Source organism: Nerophis lumbriciformis, linkage group LG15 (assembly GCF_033978685.3).
Source record: "Nerophis lumbriciformis linkage group LG15, RoL_Nlum_v2.1, whole genome shotgun sequence".
In the NCBI taxonomy this organism is placed as follows: Eukaryota; Metazoa; Chordata; class Actinopteri; order Syngnathiformes; family Syngnathidae; genus Nerophis; species Nerophis lumbriciformis.
The window spans coordinates 28,995,001-29,012,680 of record NC_084562.2 but is presented as its reverse complement, the minus strand read 5'-3'; the positions used below and the strand labels follow the sequence as shown (position 1 = coordinate 29,012,680).

Sequence of the window (17,680 nt, the reverse complement as noted above, 5' to 3'; positions counted from 1 at the left end):
TCATTAAAATTACCGACAGGAAGGCGAGAAACACTTTATTTCAACAGACTCTGGCGCCGTACCTGTCGTCAAAACTCCAAAGACCGACTGCACAGTTGCGCTACCAAAATAAGAGTCTCAGAAAGCTGGCGTGCACAAGCTAGCAAGCTACGGAGTTTGCCGACAATGTATTTCTTGTAAAGTGCATACTAAGGAGTACAGAAGCTGGACAAATAAGATGCCAAAAACCAACCACTTTCATGTGGTATTGGACAGAAAGGAGGACTTTTTTTCTCCTCCATTCAAAAATGCGGACGTTATCAGCACCACTGTCTGATTCCTATCAATGCAAGTCATCACAATCAGGTAATACACCAACTTATATTCTTGTCTTCATGAAAGAAAGGAATCTATATGTGTTAAACATGCTTGTATTATTTTTAAACACCTTTAACTTGTTAACAATATTAACTATATGTGTTAAACATGCTTGTATTATCTTTAAACACCTTTAACTTGTTAACAATATTAACTATATGTGTTAAACATGCTTGTATTATCATTAAACACCTTTAACTTGTTAACAATATTAACTATATGTGTTAAACATGCTTGTATTGTCATTAAACACCTTTAACTTGTTAACAATATTAACTATATGTATTAAACATACTTGTATTATCATTAAACCCCTTTAATTTATTAACAATATGTGTTAAACATGCTTGTATTATCTTTAAACACCTTTAACTTGTTAACAATATTAACTATATGTATTAAACATACTTGTATTATCATTAAACACCTTTAATTTATTAACAATATTAACTATATGTGTTAAACATGCTTGCATTATCATTAAACACCTTTAACTTGCTAAAAAAAAACATATATTTCATAAATAAGTAAATATAAATGATATATATGAATGAGGTAGATCCCCACGACTTGATCAATTGAAAAGTAGCTCGCCTGCAGAAAAAGTGTGAGCACCCCTGAGTTACACCCATCTGAACAGGTCAGCCACCTGTTTAAAGCCCGATCACAGGTGAAATCTTGAAATGAAGGGCCTTTAATGGCCAAAACATTAACCTGGACAACATTTTAACAGCTGGTTGGCTCAGATTTTATTCTTTTCATTGCATTCACATGCTGCAGTGGACAGTGGACAATTTAGCTTCATTATTAATGCAGTATCTGAAGCATCGTCTCCACGTGTGTTTATTGACAACAGGGTTATAACTTGGACACGTTAGCTCGTCGGTATGGTAACACGTGACGTGACAACAGCGGCGGTGTTAATGAAGCAGCGTCAGGCTGCTCACCGTGAGTGAAACGCTCGGTGAAATCGCGGATTAACGTTAAATATATGACGAGCCGCGAGCGATGCAGCTATAACCTATCTACCTACAACCTATATTACCCTCGTATTTTGATCCGGTCGGTCCGTTCTTTTACTCCGCCGTCTTCTTCTTCTTCTTCTGGCCCACCGAATTAAGTGCTATTGGCGGAGTTACAATGCATAGTAGGCTACCGCCACCTACTGCACCGGAGTTGTAACTACAAGCAACATTCACAGACAGTCCCATTGCTTTTATGAGCGGTCGAGCGAGTCAAAAGCCGAAAAATCCATTTGTGGCGGACGTAATTCTTTCGTGGCTGGCCGCCACAAATAAATGAATGTGTGGGAAACACTGAAGTCTACGTTTGTCAATTTAACAATACAACTACAACAACTCATACTTTCTAAAGCGTCCCGTGTGCGATGTCTGTTCGAATGTTTTCATGCACATTTGTATGTGCTATCGTAATGCACTCAAGCTAGCGTCGTTAGCATTAGCTAATATGCGAACACGTCTACGAGTTTGTGTGTTAGTATTATTAACTTACAATGGCATTATTTTTGTGTTGTTTAAGTTTCACAAATTCCTTAGTAAATTCACCAAAACGTCACCGTGAAGTTATTGAGTCTGTTTAGCAGATTGGAGAGCTCGCTTACGCAGCTAGTGGGTCCATGACCATGACTTCTGTTTTGTTTGAACAGCCGTTTTACTGCCCTGTTACAGACACTGTTTGGAAACAACTTCATACCAGTATATATCTGCAGCTTTTTTTCTTCTAAAATTTGGTGGGTGCGGCTTAAACAATGGCACGTTCCACAGCCCGGATATAATATATACACACATGATACCAGTATTAAACAATAAATAATTAGTATACCCACTATATCTCTTCTGCTTGGCTTTCAAAACTTCCATTGTTTGGCCAGGGAATCCAGTTTTAGTCCTTCTTTTCAGAAGTCTTACCGGTTCTGTTTTGATTAAAGGGGCGCGGCGTGTTTCATGTTCCGCGATTCAAGCTGATAACGCGACAGATATGATGGACATGAAGGCGATAGAGAAGATATCGCTGCCAAAAATCCAACCTTTGTTTAAATATTACGACCAATGGGAAACTATTATACAAGTAAAGGGGGTGGGGGGGGTTAAGGCGCAGGAGTTTATTTATAGCTAGAATTCCCTGAAATTCAAGTATTTCTTATATATACTGTATATATATATATATATATATATATATATATAAATAAATAAAATAAATACTTGACTTTCAGTGAATTCTAGCTATATATCAGTGTTTCCCACAGGACAGGCATCTATTTGTGGTGGTGTGGTCGGGGGGCGGGGGTTGCGGCAGCGGCGATGACCAAGAAGAACGCGGAGTTGGAATATAATTACAACATTTTATGTACATATTTATATACAGATTTGAACAATTAGTGATTCACTGAAATATATTTATTAATTGTGGTTCTTACAAAAAATATATCTTATAAAATATAAAAGCTAAAATGTCTCTTAAAGCTCTGCCCCTTTAATTAGTGAATACTAAATAATTTAACTTTAGCCTACTACTACAACCATATTATTTACCAGCAACACCGATTGTAGCTGAGATAGGCTCCAGCACCCCCCGCGACCCCAAAGGGAATAAGCGGTAGAAAATGGATGGATGGATGGATGAAGTGAAACGGAGGCAGAGGTGTCCTGCCACAGTCAGTCAACCTCCTCCTCCTCCTCCTGCTGCTGAACAGGTCGCACCTGTGGTCCGAACTGTAGGCCTACCTCCTCTCCAAGTCGAGCCCTTTTCGGCCATTGAAAATATTTTTCTATACTCATCTGTGTGAAGGAGTGAACATCCAACATTAGAATTTATTACTAACGAGCAGAAGCGCTCTATGTACAGTGCCGTCTAACCTTAAGCGGCAGCAGCTCAACACATGCAGGGTTCAACGTTAAGGTTTTTTCTACTTGCCCGACTTCTCAAATCTACTTGCCCCAATATTTTTACTTGTCCTGCCTAGGTTTTTTTCTGGCTGTGTAGTGCTCATGGCTTATATCTTACTAAAATCCTTCCCGTTGACTATTTACAACACTACACAGTATTTATTATTATTATTATCTATAATTACATTTAAATGGCATTGCATACATGTAAAATTAAATGCTATTTCACATTATTTGACCAGTAGCAGTTACACCCATCTGAACAGGTCAGCCACCTGTTTAAAGCCCGATCACAGTTGAAATCTTGAAATGAAGGGCCTTTAATGGCCAAAACATTAACCTGGACAACATTTTAACAGCTGGTTGGCTCAGATGTTATTCTTTTCATTGCATTCACATGCTGCAGTGGACAGTGGACAATTTAGCTTCAGTCCATGTGTGTTTATTGACAACATGGTTATAACCTGGACACGTTAGCTCGTCGGTATTGTAACACGTGACTGTTACTACGAGCGTCTGCCCCGGGCCACGAGTCAAACAGCGGCGGTGTTAATGAAGCAGCGTCAGGAAATCACGGATTAACGTTAAATATATGACGAGCCGCGAGCGATGCAGCTATAACCTATGCTCCCTGCTTGGCACTCAGCATCAAGGCTTGGAATTGGGGGTTAAAAATCACCAAAAATTATTCCCGGGCGCGGCCACCGCTGCTGCTCACTGCTCCCCTCACCAACCAGGCGGTGATCAAGGGTGATGGGTCAAATGCAGAGAATAATTTGGCCACACCTAGTGTGTGTGTGTGTGTGTGTGTGTGTGTGTGACAATCATTGCTACTTGAACTTTTTAACTTGAATAAAAGGGCAGCTTTCAATTTGAATAATTTACATTTTTTCCAGATATTTCAGGTTATCGGTGGATAATTTCGCGAACTGTTAAAAACATGAAAAGAAAAGTAAAATGTGTATATTTTGAAAAAATACCGCCAAGTTGCTGATTTGGCGCATGCGCAAAGATAGCATAGCGACTGAACAATGGACAAAACAATCCCCCAGAAAAACTTTTAACAGATGAATAAAGCAAGACTTTGTCTGGCAATGTGTTCTTATTAAACACACACAACATTATCCCGGCCCGGGCGTTGAAGAAATGACGCCGACAATCAGACAGGTGTGGCAAAGTCGACCATGAATGACGTACTTACTCAGACACAGAAGAATGAAGGTCAACATGTTTGTCTTCATGGCCACAAAGATCATAAGAATCTGTCTTTGAGCGTGAAGGAGAAGTCAAAAGTAGACAAAGTCGCACATTTGGATGGAAACCCTTTCGAACGTGACTTTGCGGGTCTCTCCTGGGCGCGCCCTCGATCAGGCCGTTGAGTGACAGCGCCGTGAGCCAATCACAAGAGGTCCTGCTGGAGAGGTGACATTCTTGTCCCGCCCACCCGACCTGTTTGGGCCTGTCCTCTCCTCCATGAAGGTGACACACACTCCTTGGGAATTACACATGAAGGTTCATATTTATGTCCGTTTGCTCATCACAATGAGGAAGAAGGAATAAAAAAGGAATTGTTGTTGGACGACAACAGCAGAGAATGAGAAATAAAAAGAAGCGAATAGAAGACGAGTGTTTGGAAGCAGACGTGTTTCAAGCTGTCAGACCGGTTCAACTAGAAGGTGTTTGTAGTGAATTGACAAAGGATTTGTGTAGGATCTCAGTCTCACTGACAACTTACATTACTGTTGGAACATTTCATCTTATCATTGCTGCTTCAAAGCAAGAGTATGAAAACTTATTCTCAGTTCCGATCATTTATTGGAGCTCATAAATCAAAGATGATCCATATTCATACATACTGTCTGTCTGTGAGTGCAGGCCCGGCCCTAACCAATCTGGCGCCCTAGGCAAGATTTTAGGTGGCGCCCCCCCACATCGGCAGTGAAGTGTATATACTCACAAGAAACCGAATAGCTTTGTCTTTGACCTTTTTTTTATACTTACAACTATACCTAATATATAAAGGGGTGGAAAAGTGACTATTACCTGCAGGGCAAACATTAGCTAACCAGAAGGCAATAACAATGTAAACAAAAAACACCTGCTTAAAAGATCTAATACAAATGTCCCTGAGGAATGTAAGGTGGGAGTACTGTAATTACCTAACGTTACATTATTATTTTCCATAACAATTTAGCCCCCTCTACAATATTAACCCGACGTTAAAACAGAACTAGCTATTTATTGATTAGCAATTGCCGAATCATGTAACATTAGCTTAATGCTAAAAAGCCAGGTTACTATCACATTCTGTAACAGACAAATAATTTCATGTAGGCTAACGTTACCTACCTGCTACCTCTGTCTTTTCTCGTTTCTCCTCTTCTTTTCTCTTTTTTCTTCCCTGGGCACCTGACAGTTTTGGCCGTTTTGACATCTTGTGTTGATTTTTTTGATGTGATTACGTCCAAAAAGAGTCATGATACGGGAAGGGAGGGGGCGCACCGTGCGGGGGGAGGGGGGGCGTAATGTTGTAACAAATAATATTTCTATTAAATAGGCTTTACTTTGCATTTTAATTAACGTGGTATTATTTTTTGTATTTAGAAATAATAGTACCAACTTTTTTTTCTTTTTTTTTTTCTCCAACATTTGTGGCACTGGCGTGGCGCCCCCTGATGGACGGCGCCCTTAGCATTTGCCTATATGGCCTATGCCACGGGCCGGCCCTGGGTTCAACTAGAAGGTGTTTGTAGTCAACTGAGAAAGGATTTGTGTAGGATCTCAACTTACATTACTGTTGGAACATCTCATCTTATCATTGCTGCTTCAAAGCAAGAGTATGACAACTTATTCTCACTTCCGATCATTTATTGGAGCTCATAAATCAAAGATGGTCCATATTCATACACACTGTCTGTCTGTCAGTGTGTTGTGTTACTGTGAGTGTGTTGTGTTACATACTGTCTGTGAGTGTGTTGTGTTACTGTGAGTGTGTTGTGTTACATACTGTCTGTGAGTGTGTTGTGTTACATACTGTCTGTGAGTGTGTTGTGTTACATACTGTCTGTGAGTGTGTTGTGTTACATACTGTCTGTGAGTGTGTTGTGTCACATACTGTCTGTGAGTGTGTTGTGTTACATACTGTCTGTGAGTGTGTTGTGTTACATACTGTCTGTGAGTGTGTTGTGTTACATACTGTCTGTGAGTGTGTTGTGTTACATACTGTCTGTGAGTGTGTTGTGTCACATACTGTCTGTGAGTGTGTTGTGTCACATACTGTCTGTGAGTGTGTTGTGTTACATACTGTCTGTGAGTGTGTTGTGTTACATACTGTCTGTAAGTGTGTTGTGTTACATACTGTCTGTGAGTGTGTTGTGTTACATACTGTCTGTAAGTGTGTTGTGTTACATACTGTCTGTAAGTGTGTTGTGTTACATACTGTCTGTGAGTGTGTTGTGTTACATACTGTCTGTGAGTGTGTTGTGTTACATACTGTCTGTGAGTGTGTTGTGTTACATACTGTCTGTGAGTGTGTTGTGTTACATACTGTCTGTAAGTGTGTTGTGTTACATACTGTCTGTGAGTGTGTTGTGTTACATACTGTCTGTGAGTGTGTTGTGTTACATACTGTGAGTGTGTTGTGTTACATACTGTCTGTCTGTGAGTGTGTTGTGTTACATACTGTCTGTGAGTGTGTTGTGTTACATACTGTGAGTGTGTTGTGTTACATACTGTCTGTAAGTGTGTTGTGTTACATACTGTCTGTAAGTGTGTTGTGTTACATACTGTCTGTGAATGTGTTGTGTTACATACTGTGAGTGTGTTGTGTTACATACTGTGAGTGTGTTTTGTTACATACTGTGAGTGTGTTGTGTTACATACTGAGTGTGTTGTGTTACATACTGTCTGTGAGTGTGTTTTGTTACATACTGTGAGTGCGTTGTGTTACATACTGAGTGTGTTGTGTTACATACTGTCTGTGAGTGTGTTGTGTTACATACTGTCTGTGAGTGTGTTGTGTTACATACTGTCTGTGAGTGTGTTGTGTTACATACTGTCTGTGAGTGTGTTGTGTTACATACTGTGAGTGTGTTGTGTTACATACTGTCTGTGGGTGTGTTGTGTTACATACTGTCTGTGAGTGTGTTGTGCTACATACTGTCTGTGAGTGTGTTGTGTTACATACTGTCTGTCTGTGAGTGTGTTGTGTTACATACTGTCTGTGAGTGTGTTGTGTTACATACTGTCTGTGAGTGTGTTGTGTTACATACTGTCTGTGAGTGTGTTGTGTTACATACTGTCTGTGAGTGTGTTGTGTTACATACTGTCTGTGAGTGTGTTGTGTTACACACTGTCTGTGAGTGTGTTGTGTTACATACTGTCTGTGAGTGTGTTGTGTTACATACTGTCTGTGAGTGTGTTGTGTTACATACTGTCTGTCTGTGAGTGTGTTGTGTTACATACTGTCTGTGAGTGTGTTGTGTTACATACTGTCTGTGAGTGTGTTGTGTTACATACTGTCTGTGAGTGTGTTGTGTTACATACTGTCTGTGAGTGTGTTGTGTTACATACTGTCTGTGAGTGTGTTGTGTTACATACTGTCTGTGAGTGTGTTGTGTTACATACTGTCTGTGAGTGTGTTGTGTTACATACTGTCTGTGAATGTGTTGTGTTACATACTGTGAGTGTGTTGTGAAACATACTGTGAGTGTGTTGTGTTACATACTGTCTTTGAGTGTGTTGTGTTACATACTGTCTGTGAGTGTGTTGTGTTACATACTGTCTGTGAGTGTGTTGTGTTACATACTGTCTGTGAGTGTGCTGTGTTACATACTGTCTGTGAATGTGTTGTGTTACATACTGTGAGTGTGTTGTGAAACATACTGTGAGTGTGTTGTGTTACATACTGTCTTTGAGTGTGTTGTGTTACATACTGTCTGTGAGTGTGTTGTGTTACATACTATCTGTGAGTGTGTTGTGTTACATACTGTCTGTGAGTGTGTTGTGTTACATACTGTCTGTGAGTGTGTTGTGTTACATACTGTCTGTGAGTGTTTTGTGTTACATACTGTCTGCCTATGAGTGTGTTGTGTTACATACTGTCTGTGAGTGTGTCGTGTCACATACTGTCTGTGAGTGTGTTGTGTTACATACTGTCCGTAAGGGTGTTGTGTTACATACTGTCTGTGAGTGTGTTGTGTTACATACTGTCTGTCTATGAGTGTGTTGTGTTACATACTGTCTGTGAGTGTGTCGTGTCACATACTGTCTGTGAGTGTGTTGTGTTACATACTGTCTGTAAGGGTGTTGTGTTACATACTGTCTGTGAGTGTGTTGTGTTACATACTGTGAGTGTGTTTTGTTACATACTGTGAGTGTGTTGTGTTACATACTGAGTGTGTTGTGTTACATACTGTCTGTGAGTGTGTTTTGTTACATACTGTGAGTGCGTTGTGTTACATACTGAGTGTGTTGTGTTACATACTGTCTGTGAGTGTGTTGTGTTACATACTGTCTGTGAGTGTGTTGTGTTACATACTGTCTGTGAGTGTGTTGTGTTACATACTGTCTGTGAGTGTGTTGTGTTACATACTGTGAGTGTGTTGTGTTACATACTGTCTGTGGGTGTGTTGTGTTACATACTGTCTGTGAGTGTGTTGTGCTACATACTGTCTGTGAGTGTGTTGTGTTACATACTGTCTGTCTGTGAGTGTGTTGTGTTACATACTGTCTGTGAGTGTGTTGTGTTACATACTGTCTGTGAGTGTGTTGTGTTACATACTGTCTGTGAGTGTGTTGTGTTACATACTGTCTGTGAGTGTGTTGTGTTACATACTGTCTGTGAGTGTGTTGTGTTACACACTGTCTGTGAGTGTGTTGTGTTACATACTGTCTGTGAGTGTGTTGTGTTACATACTGTCTGTGAGTGTGTTGTGTTACATACTGTCTGTCTGTGAGTGTGTTGTGTTACATACTGTCTGTGAGTGTGTTGTGTTACATACTGTCTGTGAGTGTGTTGTGTTACATACTGTCTGTGAGTGTGTTGTGTTACATACTGTCTGTGAGTGTGTTGTGTTACATACTGTCTGTGAGTGTGTTGTGTTACATACTGTCTGTGAGTGTGTTGTGTTACATACTGTCTGTGAGTGTGTTGTGTTACATACTGTCTGTGAATGTGTTGTGTTACATACTGTGAGTGTGTTGTGAAACATACTGTGAGTGTGTTGTGTTACATACTGTCTTTGAGTGTGTTGTGTTACATACTGTCTGTGAGTGTGTTGTGTTACATACTGTCTGTGAGTGTGTTGTGTTACATACTGTCTGTGAGTGTGTTGTGTTACATACTGTCTGTGAATGTGTTGTGTTACATACTGTGAGTGTGTTGTGAAACATACTGTGAGTGTGTTGTGTTACATACTGTCTTTGAGTGTGTTGTGTTACATACTGTCTGTGAGTGTGTTGTGTTACATACTATCTGTGAGTGTGTTGTGTTACATACTGTCTGTGAGTGTGTTGTGTTACATACTGTCTGTGAGTGTGTTGTGTTACATACTGTCTGTGAGTGTGTTGTGTTACATACTGTCTGCCTATGAGTGTGTTGTGTTACATACTGTCTGTGAGTGTGTCGTGTCACATACTGTCTGTGAGTGTGTTGTGTTACATACTGTCCGTAAGGGTGTTGTGTTACATACTGTCTGTGAGTGTGTTGTGTTACATACTGTCTGTCTATGAGTGTGTTGTGTTACATACTGTCTGTGAGTGTGTCGTGTCACATACTGTCTGTGAGTGTGTTGTGTTACATACTGTCTGTAAGGGTGTTGTGTTACATACTGTCTGTGAGTGTGTTGTGTTACATACTGTCTGTGAGTGTGTTGTGTTACATACTGTCTGTGAGTGTGTTGTGTTACATACTGTGAGTGTGTTGTGTGTACACAGTTATGATGTGGAAACACCACCAGCTCAAAAGGAGCAAGCAGAAGTAAAAGTACTTATAATAACCAACTTATGTTTGCTGAGTTCTGTAGTATTCCGCAAGTTTTGGTTCCTGAAAGAAGCATTGTGATCGTTCCATCTGGTTTTAAAACCTGCGGAATACCACAGAACTCAGCAAACACATTTGGGACCTCAAAGACAATAATGTTGAATATTCAATAACATGGCAAATTCTTGCATCCAGCACACCTTACAATAGTGGTAATAAAAGATGCAACCTATGCTTGAAAGAGAAACTGTTTATTATTTACCGTCCAGACCTGTCATCCCTCAACAAGCGCAGCGAAATTGTATCAGCATGCCGTCTACAGACGAAAACACCTCCTAGGTAACACATGAGCCAATCACCACGCCCCTACGCCAGCCTGTACCCACCCACTCTGTGCCCTATATAAACCATGGTATGTGAATGCTATATACAGGTAAAAGCCAGTAAATTAGAATATTTTGAAAAACTTGATTTATTTCAGTAATTGCATTCAAATGGTGTAACTTGTACATTATATTTATTCATTGCACACAGACTGATGCATTCAAATGTTCATTTCATTTAATTTTGATGATTTGAAGTGGCAACAAATGAAAATCCAAAATTCTGTGTGTCACAAAATTAGAATATTGTGTAAGGGTTAAATTTTGAAGACACCTGGTGCCACAAACTAATCAGCTGATTAACTCAAAACACCTGCAAAGGGCTTTAAAATGATCTCTCAGTCCAGTTCTGAAGCCTACACAAACATGGGGAAGACTTCAGATTTGACAGCTGTCCAAAAGGCAACCATCGACACATTGCACAAGGAGGGAAAGACACAAAAGGTTATTGCTGAAGAGGCTGGCTATTCTCAGAGCTCTGTGTCCAAACACATTAATGGAGAGGCAAAGGGAAGGAAAAACTGTGGTCAGAAAAAGTGTACAAGCGATAGGGATCACTGCGCCCTGGTCAAGATTGTGAAAAAAAACCCATTCAAAAATGTGGGGGAGATTCAGAAGGAGTGGACAGCTGCTGGAGTCAGTGCTTCAAGATCCACCACCAAGAGACGCTTGAAAGACATGGGTTTCAACTGCCGCATACCTCGTGTCAAGCCACTGTTGACCAAGAAACAGCGCGAAAAGCGTCTCACCTGGGCTAAGGAAAAAAAGAGCTGGACTGCTGCTGAGTGGTCCAAAGTCATGTTTTCTGACGAAAGCAAATTTTGCATTTCCTTTGGAAATCGAGCGCCCAGAGTCTGGAGGAAGACAGGAGAGGCACAGGATCCACGTTGCCTGAAGTCTAGTGTAAAGTTTCCACCATCAGTGATGGTTTGGGGTGCCATGTCATCTGCTGGTGTCGGTCCACTCTGTTTCCTGAGATCCAGGGTCAACGCAGCCGTCTACCAGCAAGTTTTAGAGCACTTCATGCTTCCTGCTGCTGACCTGCTCTATGGAGATGGAGATTTCAAGTTCCAAGTTTCAAGCACACCAGCTGACACACGCAACGCTGATAGACAAGTACACAATGAAAAATACGGAGCGCTCCCGAATAACTTTTTCATCTTTGGGTTTTGGGGAAAGTAGCAAGTCATGTCAAGTCATGTCAAGTCAAAAGGCTCAAGTCCCAAGTGAAGTCACAAGTCTATGTCGATGTTAAAGTCTAAGTCGAGTTGCAAGTCTTTTTACATTTTGTCAAGTCGAGTCTAAAGTCATCAAATTCATGACTCGAGTCTGACTCGAGTCCAAGTCATGTGACTCGAGTCCACACCTCTGGTATATACTCACAAGAAACTGAATAGCTTTGTCTTTGACCTTTTTTTTTTTTTTACTTACAACTATACCTAATATATAAAGGGGTGGAAAAGTGACTATTACCTGCAGGGCAAACATTAGCTAACCAGAAGGCAATAACAATGTAAACAAAAAACACCTGCTTAAAAGATCTAATACAAATGTCCCTGAGGAATGTAAGGTGGGAGTACTGTAATCACCTAACGTTACATTATTATTTTCCATAACAATTTAGCCCCCTCCACAATATTAACCCGACGTTAAAACAGATTAGCAATTGCCGAATCATGTAACATTAGCTTAATGCTAAAAAGCCAGGTTACTATCACATTCTGTAACAGACAAATAATTTCATGTAGGCTAACGTTACCTACCTGCTACCTCTGTCTTTTCTCGTTTCTCCTCCTCTTCTTTTCTCTTTTTTCTTCCCTGGGCACCTGACAGTTTTGGCCGTTTTGACATCTTGTGTTGATTTTTTGATGTGGTGACGTCCAAAAAGAGTCATGATACGGGAAGGGAGGGGTGGGGGAGGGGGGGCGTAATGTTGTAACAAATAATATTTCTATTAAATAGGCTTTACTTTGCATTTTAATTAACGTGGGATTATTTTTTGTATTTAGAAATAATAGTACCAACTTTTTTTTTTTTTTTTTTCTCCAACATTTGTGGCACTGGCGTGGCGCCCCCTGATGGACGGCGCCCTTAGCATTTGCCTATACGGCCTATGCCACGGGCCGGCCCTGAGTCTAAGCAGAGATGCCCAGACCTCCCTCCCTGTCCCCGGCCACCTCCTCTAGTTCTACAGGGGGGGATACCGAGGCGTTCCCAGGCCACTTGTGAGACATAGTCCCTCCAACGTGTCCAAGGTCTGGCCCGAAGTCTCCTCCTGGCTGGACATGCCCCAAACACCTCACTGGGGAGGCGTCCAGGAGGGATCTGTAATAATGGATTCAAGTTCAAGTTCAAGTTCAAGTACAAATGATTGTCACACACACACACACAACCTCTTGGTACCTATTTTAACTACTACAAACTATCTATAGTATCTACTTTAAAAGTGTAATAAACAAGGAAATAAGTTACTGTAGAGATAAGCTTTTTCTTTGCTTTTAAACATTGTCCTGTTTTTAAACACGACACACATACATTATACTAACAATAGAATATGTCATATTTTTTCAACACTAGTTCAACAGCCCGAAGAGGCAACGTGGGTCCCCCCTCCAATGGGCTCACCACCCATAGCAGGGGCCATAGAGGTTGGGTGCAATGTGAGCTGGGCGGCAGCCGAAGGCAGGGCACTTGGTGGTCCGATCCTCGGCTACATAAGCTGGCTCTTGGGATGAGGAACGTCACCTCGCTGGGGGGGAAGGAGCCTGAGCTAGTGCGCGAGGTGGAGAAGTTCCGGCTAGATATAGTCGGACTCACTTCGACGCACAGCAAGGGCTCTGGAACCACTTCTCTCGAGAGGGGCTGGACTCTCTTCCACTCTGGCGTTGCACGCAGTGAGAGGCGACGAGCTGGGGTAGCAATTCTTGTTGCCCCCCCGGCTCAAAGCCTGCACGTTGGAGTTCAACCCAGTGGACGAGAGGGTAGCCTCCCTCCGCCTTCGGGTGAGGGGACGGGTCCTGACTGTTGTTTGTGCTTACCCACCAAACAGCAGTTCAGAGTAGCCACCCTTTTTGGATTCACTCGAGGGAGTACTTGAGAGTGCTCCCCCGGGTGATTCCCTCGTTCTACTGGGGGACTTCAATGCTCATGTTGGCAACGACAGTGAAACCTGGAGAGGCGTGATTGGGAAGAATGGCTGCCCGGACCTGAACCCGAGCGGTGTTTTGTTATTGGACTTTTGTGCTCATCACAGATTGTTCATAATGAACACCATGTTCAAACATAAGGGTGTCCATATGTGCACTTGGCACCAGGACACCCTAGGCCGCAGTTCCATGATCGACTTTGTAGTTGTGTCATCGGATTTGCGGCCTCATGTTTTGGACACTCGGGTGAAGAGAGGGGCGGAGCTTTCTACCGATCACCACCTGGTGGTGAGTTGGCTGCGATGGTGGGGGAGGATGCCGGACAGACCTGGCAGGACCAAACACATTGTGAGGGTTTGCTGGGAACGCCTGGCAGAGTCTCCTGTCAGAGAGAGTTTCAATTCCCACCTCCGGAAGAACTTTGAACATGTCACGAGGGAGGTGCTGGACATTGAGTCCGAGTGGACCATGTTCCGCACCTCTGTTGTCCAGGTGGCTGATTGGAGCTGTGGCCGCAAGGTGGTTGGTGCCTGTCGTGGCGGTAATCCTAGAACCTGTTGGTGGACACCGGCGGTGAGGGATGCCGTCAAGCTGAAGAAGGAGTCCTATCGGGTTCTTTTGGCTCAGTATGTAACACAACACACTCACAGACTGTATGTATGATTATGGACCAGCTTTGATTAAATCATCCGAACTGAGAATAAGTTTTCATAGTCTTGCTTTGAAGCAGCAATGATAAGATGAAATGTTCCAACAGTAATGTAAGTTGTCATGGAGACTGAGATCCTACACAAATCCTTTCTCAGTTGACTACAAACACCTTCTAGTTGAACCGGTCTGACAGCTTGAAACACGTCTGCTTCCAAACACTCGTCTTCTATTCGCTTCTTTTTATTTCTCATTCTCTGCTGTTGTCGTCCAACAACAATTCCTTTTTTATTCCTTCTTCCTCATTGTGATGAGCAAACGGACATAAATATGAACCTTCATGTGTAATTCCAAAGGAGTGTGTGTCACCTTTATGGAGGAGAGGACAGGTCCAAACAGGTCGGGTGGGCGGGACAAGAATGTCACCTCTCCAGCAGGACCTCTTGTGATTGGAACATTCATAATTACACATTTAAATCAAAGCATGATGGGACAACTCTCCACACTTATCCATGTTAAAAGTCAAATACGGCTCCTGAAGTTCAGGTCCCAACTTTTCCTCTACACAAGGACACTTTTGTAGATTGTATCGGGCTAAAAAGTCTGGAGACACATTTTTCTCCCGGTCCACCCTGTAATGCTAATATGTTAATGAGTGTAGTGTCTGCTACCCCACGAAATAACATGTTTTTCCATATGGTGAAAGATTCCTCACTGCGTCATCCTTGATCCATCGCACATCACCCATGCCGCCGTTCTGCCCGGGCGGGAGAAGGTCAAGTATAGAATAAGACAAAATCCCTATGGTTTTCTAGGGTATCAGTTGGGTATCCATCCATCCATCCATCCATTTTCTTCCGCTTATCCGAGGTCGGGTCGCGGGGGCAGCAGCCTAAGCAGGGAAGCCCAGACTTCCCTCTCCCCAGCGACTTGGTCCAGCTCCTCCCGGGGGATCCCGAGGCGTTCCCAGGCCAGCCGGGATACATAGTCTTACCCAACATGTCCTGGGTCTTCCCCGTGGCCTCCTGCCGGTTGGACGTGTCCCAAACACCTCCCTAGGGAGGTGTTCAGGTGGCATCTGGAGCAGATGCCCAAACCACCTCATCTGGCTCCCGGATGACAGAGCTTCTCACCCTATCTCTAAGGGAGAGACCCGCCACCCAGCGGAGGAAACTCATTTGGGCCGCTTGTACCCGTGATCTTGTCCTTTCGGTCATAACCCAAAGCTCAAGAGGTAAGGATGGGAACGTAGATCGACCGGTAAATCGAGAGCTTTGCCTTCCGGCTCAGCTCCTTCTTCACCACAACGGATCGATACAGCGTCCGCATTACTGAAGACGCCACACTGATCCGCCTGTCGATCTCACCATCCACTCTTCCCTCACTCGTGAACAAGACTCCAAGGTACTTGAACTCCTCCACTTGGGGCAAGATCTCCTCCCAAAGCCTCAGAGATCCCGAGGCTTTCCCAGGCCAGCCGGGAGACATAGTCTTCCCAACGTGTCCTGGGTCTTCCCCGCGGCCTCCTACCGGTCGGACGTGCCCTAAACACCTCCCTAGGGAGGCGTTCGGGTGGCATCCTGACCAGATGCCCGAACCATCTCATCTGGCTCCTCTCCATGTGGAGGAGCAGCGGCTTTACTTTGAGCTCCTCCCGGATGGCAGAGCTTCTCACCCTATCTCTAAGGGAGAGCCCCGCCACCCGGCGGAGGAAACTCATTTCGGCCGCTTGTACCCGTGATCTTGTCCTTTCGGTCATAACCCAAAGCTCAAGACCATAGGTAAGGATGGGAACGTAGATCGACCGGTAAATCGAGAGCTTTGCCTTCCGGCTCAGCTCCTTCTTCACCACAACGGATCGATACAGCGTCCGCATTACTGAAGACGCCGAACCGATCCGCCTGTCGATCTCACCATCCACTCTTCCCTCACTCGTGAACAAGACTCCGAGGTACCTGAACTCCTCCACTTGGGGCAAGATCTCCTCCCAAAGCCTCAGAGATCCCGAGGCTTTCCCAGGCCAGCCGGGAGACATAGTCTTCCCAACATGTGTTGGGTCTTCCCCTTGGCCTCCTGCCGGTCGGACGTGCCCCAAACACCTCCCTAGGGAGGTGTTCGGGTGGCATCTGGAGCAGATGCCCAAACCACCTCATCTGGCTCCCGGATGGCAGAGCTTCTCACCCTATCTCTAAGGGAGAGACCCGCCACCCAGCGGAGGAAACTCATTTGGGCCGCTTGTACCCATGATCTTGTTCTTTCGGTCATAACCCAAAGCTCAAGAGGTAAGGATGGGAACGTAGATCGACCGGTAAATCGAGAGCTTTGCCTTCCGGCTCAGCTCCTTCTTCACCACAACGGATCGATATAGCGTCCGCATTACTGAAGACGCTGCATCGATCCGCCTGTCGATCTCACCATCCACTCTTCCCTCACTCGTGAACAAGTCTCTGAGGTACTTGAACTCCTCCACTTGGGGCAAGATCTCCTCCCAAAGCCTCAGAGATCCCGAGGCTTTCCCAGGCCAGCCGGGAGACATAGTCTTCCCAACATGTGTTGGGTCTTCCCTTGGCCTCCTGCCGGTTAGACGTGTCCCAAACACCTCCCTAGGGAGGCGTTCGGATGGCATCCTGACCAGATGCCCGAACCACCTCATCTGGCTCCCGGATGACAGAGCTTCTCACGCTATCTCTAAGGAAGAGACCCGCCACCCGGCGGAGGAAACTCATTTGTACCCATGATCTTGTCCTTTCGCTCATAACCCAAAGCTCATGACCATAGGTGAGGATGGGAACATAGATCGACCGGTAAATCGAGAGCTTTGCCTTCTGGCTCAGCTCCTTCTTCACCACAACGGATCGATACAGCGTCCGCATTACTGAAGACGCCGCACCGATCCGCCTGTCGATCTCACCATCCACTCTTCCCTCACTTGTGAACAAGACTCCGAGGTACTTGAACTCCTCCACTTGGGGCAAGATCTCCTCCCAAAGCCTCAGAGATCCCGAGGCTTTCCCAGGCCAGCCGGGAGACATAGTCTTCCCAACATGTGTTGGGTCTTCCCCTTGGCCTCCTGCCGGTTGGACGTGTCCCAAACACCTCCCTAGGGAGGCGTTCGGGTGGCATCCTGACCAGATGCCCGAACCACCTCATCTGGCTCCCGGATGGCAGAGCTTCTCACCCTATCTCTAAGGGAGAGACCCGCCACCTGGCGGAGGAAACTCATTTGGGCCGCTTGTACCCGTGATCTTGTCCTTTCGG

The 17,680-nt window shown here is 44.0% G+C and overlaps 1 protein-coding gene across 1 annotated transcript in view; it reads right to left on the bottom strand.

The window, feature by feature from the left end:
* LOC133615814 (cell surface A33 antigen-like) overlaps positions 1-4,666 on the bottom strand; it is a 29,885-nt gene extending 25,219 nt beyond the window's left edge. Inside the window, exon 1 of the mRNA XM_061974624.2 lies at positions 4,465-4,666. Within this exon, the coding sequence (XP_061830608.1) occupies positions 4,465-4,519 (55 nt within the window). The 5' untranslated portion in view covers positions 4,520-4,666. The remainder of the gene's footprint in view (positions 1-4,464) is intronic.
* Between the last annotated feature and the right edge of the window lie 13,014 nt (positions 4,667-17,680).